General features: G+C 39.4%; 1 protein-coding gene across 2 annotated transcripts; it reads right to left on the bottom strand.

Moving 5' to 3' along the window:
* Positions 1–7,085: 7,085 nt before the first annotated feature.
* On the bottom strand, positions 7,086–10,191 carry LOC127456181 (macrophage mannose receptor 1-like). 2 transcript variants are annotated; one of them, XM_051724557.1, is made up of 6 exons: positions 10,115–10,191; positions 9,842–9,880; positions 9,343–9,720; positions 8,773–9,123; positions 8,292–8,648; positions 7,086–8,014 (listed from the first exon to the last, which is right to left on the bottom strand). In XM_051724557.1, exons 2-6 carry the CDS (start codon positions 9,876–9,878, stop codon positions 8,010–8,012), a joined length of 1,128 nt encoding a protein of 375 aa, XP_051580517.1. In that variant the 5' UTR covers positions 9,879–9,880; positions 10,115–10,191; the 3' UTR covers positions 7,086–8,009. The 2 variants fall into 2 exon arrangements, with proteins under 2 accessions (XP_051580517.1, XP_051580508.1); XM_051724548.1 differs by having other exon boundaries at positions 7,086–8,001.
* Between the last annotated feature and the right edge of the window lie 329 nt (positions 10,192–10,520).

Below are 10,520 nucleotides of genomic sequence, written 5' to 3'. Positions count from 1 at the left end.
GTTTACTATTCAGCTATGGGCTGGCTTTTATCTAAAACTGTGTAATAAATGGTAGATCTCAAGAGTCTTATATAATTACAATCTGATATTATGGCCGCTATCGGTAGTCCACTGCTAACTTGCTCACCTAAGGGAGTAAGCCTCTGTTCTCCGTTCATAGCTCAGGCGACAAAAGTTTGGCTACACCCATTCCAGCAAAAGATGACTAACTACATGTCTTTTAGATGCACTACATGTCTTTTACTTGAAGCTTTGTTAGGTTCACAATAATCAACATTGTACTTGTAAGCTACAAAATTAAAACTTACCACTGTGAAACGTCCTGCTCAAGTCGTGCTTGCGAAGGGTTTCGGGTCGATCAGCTTGTTCTTCCAAACTTTCATTATCTCATTCATTATCGGACTCAGGCTCGAACTAGTACGGCAAAACCCGATGCCATTGTTACCATAGTTATAATAGTGCTTACAGCTGTTAAGGAAGCCTGAAACTCAGTTATGGTAAGGGGTGTTACATTTCCGAAACACGCTCTACCTGGTTGACTAATCACAACAGACTAGGCCAGCTGACCAATCAGAGCAGGCTGGGCTTTTCGGAAAGGGGGGCTTTAAAGAGACAGGACCTAAATCAGAGTGTTTGAGCCAGAGGATGAAAATAGGTTTAGCAGAAATGTACAGTATGAGAAAAAATTATGTGCTTTTTGAACATTAAAGCATGTAAACCTATTCTAGAAGACCCCCAAAATAAAATTATGAACCTGTAAATTAGCATAATATGGGCTTTTTAAACATTTTAAGATGTCTTGGAAAATTTCTTGGACAATGTATGCAGTTAATGGCTGTACCAATAGTCGAGCGAAACTAACGTTTTCGCAACAAACAAAAAAACGTCATGATCAGAAACCACTGGCGAAAGCGCAGTACTCCTGTCTACGATGCTGCTGCTTCCATGGTGGTTTACAGAAGGATTGTCTTCATACTTCTCCACAGTTATGGCTTGGCAATGACAGATGTCAAGAAACTGAAAGTTTATGTGCTGAAATTTATAAGAATGTTTAGAGTATGTTCATTTCTATTCAGGTTCAGCCTTTGAGAATACTTCACATGTTTTGAAATGAAATAAGATTTGGAGATTATGTATGTAAACTTAAAATGATAAAGACAGAATGAGCCCATCCAAACAATAACAGCAGCATTAATGTATCACGTCTGAGCACAGCAATACATTAGCATCCTGCTATCTGGACCTCCCCTGTCTCTGCATTAAGTACACAAACTCAGTAGAATGGTCACACACCACTACTGTTTGTACTGTTACACTGTTGTCTGCTTTCATTTAAGTTCAGTAGGTCACATGTTAATGTAATCATTGACTAGAGGAAAAGGTAAACGGATTTGGCTCACTGTCCAAAGTGGAGGGCTCGAGCTCGAGAGTCGACCTGAGCTCCGAACACCCCTGGACTTTACTTGAGTTCAGTAATATATAGATAGAAGTTTGAAGAGGGATGCCAGAAGAATTGTCGCAGCAGTGAGGTAAGCAACGGTTTATATGTGTTTACTCTGACATTGTGATTGGTCGGAATAAATGAACATGCTCCTCCCGAACTTTGTTTATTAAATTCCATTTGTTGTTGTATTTGTAGTCACTTGTCATGCTTTAGACCTCTTTTAGGCCCCATTTCCACCTGGTATTATGATGTGTCTCGGGTGATCCGATCACATGTGGTCAGGTGAGACACATCGCTGTTTACACCTGGTCGCTTAAATACGTCACCTGTGACCACTTGTGTTTGGATTTGGGGGGGAGGGTCTCTGTTTCATGATGACATTCAATCACTCTATCAGAGTGTTACTGCATGATAGTAAAGCGCAACAAAGTCAGAAAAGACAAAGAAAGCGAAGAAAAAAAAACTGCGTTGTTTCTCCCAGATGTGGTTGAAATTTAAGGACAAATGCAACATTTCCAACAGAATTATCCGTTACTTTAGTGGATTACCTGTATTAAAGGAGCTTCAGGTGTTTGTTCTTGTCATCTGTGTTGATATCAGACAAACTAAAGAAGATCCGTGAAGCTCTCTTGATTGTGTATGTCTCCGCTTTTTAAAATTTTTCGATCAGACGGTCATTTCTTTTTAAAGCTGCTTGTAATCGGCAAAGTTTAAACTTTTGTTTTAGCACAGCAGTTGATTGACAGGTGAGGGGTGGTGCTTAACTGAGGCCAGGACGCATTCAGGACTGATTACTGTTTACACCTCTTCAAAATAGATATAAATATCCACACATTGATATAAATGCTCCCACATTTTACTGAACATCTGCAAAGTTTTGTGACCTCAGGTCTTCACCAGTTGACTGATTTGATCCTGTTTGCATGCACTTAAGAACATGGCTTATTCCATGTTTTTGCAAAAAGCAGCACAGTTTTCCTTACGGCGCTTAAGAGATAAGATAAACCAAACTTATACCCTTGAGATAATTATGCAGCTGGTTGCTGCTACATTATATCAACAAGTCAAGTAACACCGCTTTCATGTGTTAAGCAGCTTTCTTGCAATAAGCGCCTTTCTGGTGTCCAAGTAAATGAGCAGACTGATTTAAGGAACAATACCTTATTAAAATATTGAAAAATATTTTAAGTTAATAAGACATCTTCTACAACATGTGCATTTAAAATAATGTAAAATATTATGTAATAACTTTCATCAATTTAGACAATAAAACAATGACGACGCATAAAACAATGAAATGTCAGAAATTGAATTTTTGGGGGCATTGTTTTGGCCAAGACTAGAGAAAATATGATAAATACAGGAAGTTCCCTGACCAAATAACTTATAGCATGTTGCTTAGAAAAATATGTTCGATTTTAAAATGATTAAACATATTGTTCATGACATTTCTGGATTTTAAGTGTAACTTCAGTGTCCAAATATTTTTTGGGGGCCACTGTATAAAATCATAAACTGAAAAACAACAGACTTCCTCTTGTCATGTGTATTCTGTTGATTCATGTCTTTTATTTTGAAATTCTAGTTCCTGTTTCATGTCATGTGTTCCTGTTTCCCTTGTCATGTGATTCCTGTTTTCCCTCCATGTTCATGTGTCATGTTTTCATTGGTTTATTGTTTAATTATCTTGTTATCAGTTCTGTTTGTTCATTGGTTTATGTTCCCCCATGTCCATGTATTTAAGCCTCATGTTTTCCATTGTGTAGTTGTCAAGTATTGAATGTTATGTTATGTGTTTGGTACGCTGTAGTCAAGTCATAGTCAAGTCCATGTTTATGTCCATGTTCATATTTTTGTTAAATTGTTTATGGTTAGGGTTTTTGGATTTCACGTTCTGTAAATAAACTGCACTTGGGTTCTTCATCTTCACGTCCTCGTCATTTTCATCATTATCAGCAGCCAACAACGTTACACCTCTGTGTAGTTTCAGATATTTATTAACACACATTTCAAAAATGCTTGACCAACCATGAACCCAGCGGTTTTACTTCTGCGCCTACGTCAGGGGAATCGTCCCCTGGAGGACTGTGTTGAGGACTTCTGTGGTCTAGCCAGCCAGGTAGACTTTAATGAGGTTGCCCTCAAAGACTGTTTTAGATTTGGACTAAATGAGTCCATTTCTTTTTTGATGCCTGGTGGTCGCAGTTCCCTCAGCCTGGCTCAATATATCGACCTCGCCCTACGGTTCATTGGTTCCCCGTTCACTGTAGGGGAGGCGGATGCCGAGCCAGAGTTCCACGTCGTGGCCGCCGCCGAGCCAGAGTTCCACGTCGTGGCCGCCGCCGAGCCAGAGTTCCACGTCGTGGCCGCCGCCGAGCCAGAGTTCCACGTCGTGGCCGCCGCCTCAGCCTGCTCCATGCCACGTCACAGCGCCGCCTCAGCCTGCTCCATGCCACGTCACAGCAATGCCTCAGCCTGTTCCATGCCATGTCACAGCCACACCTGAGCAGTGGGACCTGGAGATGGTTCCCACCCTTATACCCACCCTTAGTTCTCCTGAGTAGGCAAGGGGAACTTTCGGCCCTCTGATCCCGCCTGGACCCTCCGAACCCTGGACTTTGCCTTGGCCTGTCGGTCCCTCAACATTGCCTCAGCTCGGCATTCCCTCGGCTCCACTACAGTCCTTCAGCCTGTCGGCTGTGCCGGGGTCCCTCGTCCCTCCAGCTCCTCCTGGTCTGTCGGTCACCTGGCTTCGCTTTGGCTCTCCGATCCTCTGGCTGCGCCTCGTCCCGCCGATCTGTCAGCTTCACCGGGGACCTCCTTCCATATGGCTCCACCTTGGTCCTCAGTCCCACCGGCTCCACCTCAGTCTTCCGATCCCTCAGCTCCGCCTTGCTCCTTCGAGCCTCCAGCACCGCCTTGGTCCTCCCTGCCATCGGCTCCACCCTGGCCCTTCGAGTCTTCGGCTACTCTCCGGGCACCACGTTCCATGGCTCCGCCCCTCGAGCCTCTCACGGCTCCACCTTCCATGGCTCTGTCCCTCAAGCCTCGCATGGCTTCACCCCCCATGGACTTTGCCCTGGTCCCATGCCCCTCGCCCTTTCTCGCCACGCCCCACGCCTCAAGACCCCCCCCCCCCCGCTCCCTACAGAACTTTGAATTATGTCATGTTTTACGTGTGTTGTTTGTGTTGGGGTGTCAGGAGCCACCCCTTAGTGGGGGGGATATGTCATGTGTATTCTGTTGATTCATGTCTTTTATTTTGAAATTCTAGTTCCTGTTTCATGTCATGTGTTCCTGTTTCCCTTGTCATGTGATTCCTGTTTTCCCTCCATGTTCATGTGTCATGTTTTCATTGGTTTATTGTTTAATTATCTTGTTCTCAATTCTGTTTGTTCATTGGTTTATGTTCCCCCATGTCCATGTATTTAAGCCTCATGTTTTCCATTGTGTAGTGGTCTAGTATTGAATGTGGTGGTATGTGTTTGGTATGCTGTAGTCAAGCCAAGCCAAGCCAAGCCATAGTCAAGTCTAGTCTAGTTTAGTCCATGTTCATATTTTTGTTAAATTGTTTATGGTTAGGGTTTTTGGATTTCACGTTCTGTAAATAAACTGCACTTGGGTTCTTCATCTTCACGTCCTCGTCATTTTCATCATTATCAGCAGCCAACAACGTTACACCTCTGTGTAGTTTCAGATATTTATTAACACACATTTCAAAAATGCTCGACACAAAATACCCTAAATGTAATATATATTCAGAAAACTGAATATAACTTTAGGAGAAACGTATGTCACCATCAATACAGAAATCTGCTGGATTTGTCAATATGATTATTTAAAGGCTTAATTTACAAAATAATGTTTACATAGATGAAGACATTAAAAAGACTAATATACATTCTTCCCAAACCCACAAATTATGCACACACAGATAAATGAATAAGCAACTACATGAAACACACTAATGAACAAATACACTAAAATACCGATATTTTGCCCCTTACATTAATTTGTTATATGCTTTAAAAATACAAGAGGTACAAAAGCTCTTTCACTGTTCGAACAATAAATAATTTCCATTGATCATGGATTGGATCTGTTGAACACAAGTCAAAGTCTGCTGGTTTCAAAGCATTTTGGATGGTTTCCCTCATCCTGCAGCCTATAGGTAAATTTATGGAATGTTTTTTTTTTTTTTTTGCATTAACGTGAGAATGAGAAAACAAAAAATAATTACATTTGTCAATGAGTGCCAACTCTTCAACATATTGTGGCAATTATTATTTCTGGATTGTGCATTTAAGTTTTTACAAAGTGTGTTACTAATTAATTATAAATCAACCATCAGTTTTTCATATCAGTGTTTTCATGCTTATAACTGTAATGATTGCTGGGTGTAATCAAAGGAGGGATGAATCCAAGTGCAAGCTGAAGTTTATTGAAGTGCAGATGGGGGTGAACAAACATAAACAGTTCAAAACTCACATGTAATCCAGGTGCAAAACACAAAAGGTCAATCCAAACGGGTAAATCCAGAATACAGGCAAAATCCAAACACAAGAGATAATCCAAATACAGAACGGGTAAATCCAGATCTGATCAGGAACAAACAGAACAGATAGAAGCAAACTTACACTGTACGACGCGCGCACACACACACAACCATGTACACAGAACATTCATTAACAACTGACAAACAGAACTGAAAACAGGGCACTTAAATACAAAACAGTAGAACAAGCAAACAAGAAACACCTGGAACAGATAATCAAACAGACTGATGCAAGTGGCTAGAGTCTTTCCCATATTTGATACTTTTTACTTATTGATATTATGCTTGAAATAAACTATAACCAGAAGCTATGCAATCATATTCATATATTCACACTTATGTACTCAGTTTTATATTCATCTATATCATCACTGTATTACTATCATTATATCCATGACTGACGCCTTATGTGTCCAATGTTCCAGTGAGAACTAAATGCATGCGTGAGATCAAATGCATACATTTGGTCTTCTAGTATATCAGTTTGTTACACTTTTGACCTGTCGATTACTCTTTTGACCTGATGAGGTGCTGGAACGAGAGAGCATAGTTTATGTCTGCTGTTGTTCTAAGAAATTTGCAGACATAGAACAGACATAGACCTAGTACATAACAGGATATGTTTCGGGACAGCTGTCCTCGCGTTTCGCTGAGATAAGTAAATTTACGAGTCGTTTGCAGAAACAAATGTACGAGTGGAGCTACAGTCGATCTTTCCACTCAAACCACAAGTTTCACACTTCTATAAGCCATAACCACCTGACCTGACACTTAGGGTCATTACATCATTGTGCAGAACTTTCTGCACCTAGAAAGAAAATGCCTGCTGGCACAGTCCCAAGAGGGTATAAAGACCTTTACAATTATCTGGGTGTTAGACTAACATCTCAACTCTCTAGCTCTTCGCATCTGATCTCCAACTTTGAGGCCTCTTCTTGACTCTCTGTAAGTTAATTTTTTTTTTTTTCTATTTTACTTACTTAGTTCATTAGACAAAGACAAGACTTTGTGTTATTACGTTTATTCCAGGATGTGGTCCTTGGATATATCCTTATGATATATCTACTTAACATTTATAATCAAACATTTATTTTCTGTATTATCGCATTTATTCAGTATTCATTCATTCATTCATTCATTTTTATTCATTTATTCATTTTTACAAATTAAAAGTTGTTATTCCTTCTACAAATCATCTGATTTATTGAAGTCATTTCCATCTGCTGGATCTCACTGCATCACAGGCCAATAACAAAACAGAACTACAGCAGACTACAAACCCCATAACAGAATACAAACAGGAAACAGGAACAAGGAACAGAAAAGAGGGATGACGACCTCTAGTGGTGTCCAGAACATTACACAGATACACAGAACAAATACAGAACAGAGTATCTAAATATAACACAGATATAAAACAGAGTCCAAGCTTGATGACCGGAATATGTGACAATAACTGATATGCTGATGGTTTTAATTTGGTCATACATCGGTGCATCCCTAGTTTTGTCACTGTCGGCGGCTGCACCTTTGTGAAACAACATCAGTGGTTGACTGTCATGAACGAAGCCCTGTTACGTACATTCTCTGCTCATCTGCTTTAATCTCTACTTTGCTCCAACAAAATAGTTTAAGTATTGATATAGTGAAAAATATGATTTTTTCATTCTAACATTGCTGTTATGTTCACTACAAAAACATCTGAGTGGTAAACCTTAGACAACGGTTTACGGTCAGACTGCTGATTGTTTTTTTGTTTTTTTTTTATGAGTTCAATGGTAGTGTGGTGATGCTGCCTTTACACCTCAGGATGTGAATTAATTTTCAATAATAAATGAATGGATCCTTTTATAACCACAATAAGTGGATCTGAGTCCACTTCAATAACCACAACATACATCATGACCTCTTGTGTGTTTTTTGCTTAAATATTACACCTGTTGGGCACAGAAAATGTCCTAGAAATGTCCTGGAAAATTGTTCCTTGAAAAGAGTGGGAACCCTGTTGATTCAGTCTTCATGCAAAACATAAAGAGAGAAAAACAGATTTGAAAAATGTAAATATCCAAAATTGAATATAAGTAAATATATTTAACCCTAAACCTAACCCTCACAAAAAACTTTCTGTATTTTTACATTTTCAATAAAACATCATTTAGTATGTTTTTTAAGTGATTTGAATTATAGGGACACTAGAATTGTCCTCATAAACCACATTTATAGCATAATAGCCATGTAATTACCAGTTTGTAACCTAAAAACTGTCCTCGTAAACCACACACACTAACTCACCATAGTTGGTGCAGATGAAGTTGAGTTTGTGAGTTTGAGGAAGGCTGACCCAGCGATGATCTCCTCCAGACTGAACTGCTCCAACTCTCGGTCCATCCCTGCAGTCCACTCCTGTCCCGTGACCTGCAGCCCAGTTCTGATAGCACACAACCTCCCCCCTCAACCAGATCCACATGTTCATGGCGCAGTAGTGATGTAAACCCAACCACACTTCAGCAGTGGAAGCCTTTTGAACCACATTCATCACCCGACGCTGAATCTGCTCGGAGTGAACTGACACCAGATCCACATGATTCTCTCTGCAGTATTTCAGAGCTTCTGGCCAGCTCAGATTCTGCTTAATCAAAACCAGTTTATCTGGACACAAAACAGACCAAAAACAAAATATAGAGGTGAGATGAAGATGGATTAAAATCATTATGCAAACATATATTATACTTGCAGATGCTATTTAATGCTGTTGAATAGAGAATCTACTCACCTTCATGGCAGACAAAGGGATATTTGAAACTACAAGTCACGTCCCCCCATTGTCCACGGTCTGTATTGACCCAAACCACTGCACAGTTTTCATTCCCCCCATCATTATCAGGTACACCTGTCCTCCAGTTTCTGAATGAGGAGTTACTCTGATCTGACCACTCCCATGAGTCTCTGAACAGACCGATCCAGACTGCAGATGTAATGTGTGCATCATTCCTGATCTTCTCAATCTGTTGATTCTCAGTCTGGTTCCTCACACTGACCAGATCTGTGTAAAACTCCCTGCAGTGATTCTGAGCAGCTCTCCAAGTCATGGGCTGATTTACAGCGATGTATTCTTTACTGCTGTCTTTATGAGAAAATAAAAAGGTCTCACTGCTATTGATTTACGATTAATAGACAAATGAAATAATAAAGTAATACATAAAGTTTAATGATCATTTCATACATTACATTTGTTACTGCTCTTTTTTTTCATTGTATTCAAGAAAAAAGAAAATATAAAGAAAATAGCAATGTTTAAGAGAGAGATACAGCACACATTTACTCCACAGACTGCTGCACTCACCTCTGTAACACATGAAAGGTAAGCTGTTATTACATTCATAATCATTCCATTGTCCAGGATTCATGTTACTACAGTCATCATCACCATTAGGCTGTCCCTGTGCCCAGTTGCGATACTGTGAATCATTTCCTGTGTAGAACGCAGGGTCACCCAGAGACCACTTCCATTTATAACTGATTGTCTTCTGCAGCCCAATCCAGACATACTGAACCTGATCATCATTCACACTCTTCAGCAGCTCTTCTATGTCATTCTTGTTGTTGATGGTGGCCAGATCTGTGTAATTCTCTCTGCAGTATCTCTGAGCTTCAGTCCAGGTCAAATGCATATTCACAAAGTGATACTGATGTGGAACACATGCAGATAAACTGAAGACAGCTGAGAAGAGAAAAATATAAAGACAAATTCACACAATTCACAGCAATGATACTGATGATATTAATTCCTAGTAAAAAAGGGAAACACACACACACACACACACACACACACACACACTTACCTGAGAAAATAAGCGTGATAAATGTGTTCCGCTCCATTTCTGAGAAGATACAGATCATAAAAATCTCAGACGTGAAAGCATGATATCAATTCAATATATATATATATATATATATATATATATATATATATATATATATATATATATATATATATATAAATTACATATGATGACTATAATTATAAATAATAACACATAATAATCTTGAATAAAACAGTAAGATGAGTAAAGAACAGGTCTGGTTAAATGAAAGATCCTGAGAGTTTCTCTTACTCTAGTTGTGTCTGTTTCTCTCTTAATTCCTCTGTGTTTGTGTCTCCTTCCTTCATCAGTTCATTCTGATATTCTGGATCTGTTCTTCAGCTCCTCCCATCAAGTGTGCATGTATCACTCAAAACATTGAGCTAATTGTGTGACCTCCTCTTTGTATTTTTTTCTTAATCATGATGACATTTACCAACTGTGTGTAACCTCAGTTTATGGTAAATGAGTATGTGTATATGTGTTTTCGTGTGTGTTAAAACAAAACAATGCAGTGACTCCTTGTTCTTTTTCCTATGCAAATCAAATAGCCTGAGTGTATAACAGTACATGGATGTGTTGTGTTATCACTTGCAACAAAATTCAAAACTCAGTCAGAAAGTCATAAGCCATTTACATAAAAAACTCTAATGACTGT

Source organism: Myxocyprinus asiaticus, chromosome 2 (genome assembly GCF_019703515.2).
Source record: "Myxocyprinus asiaticus isolate MX2 ecotype Aquarium Trade chromosome 2, UBuf_Myxa_2, whole genome shotgun sequence".
NCBI lineage: Eukaryota > Metazoa > Chordata > Actinopteri > Cypriniformes > Catostomidae > Myxocyprinus > Myxocyprinus asiaticus.
This window is presented reverse-complemented; position numbering and strand designations above follow the sequence as displayed.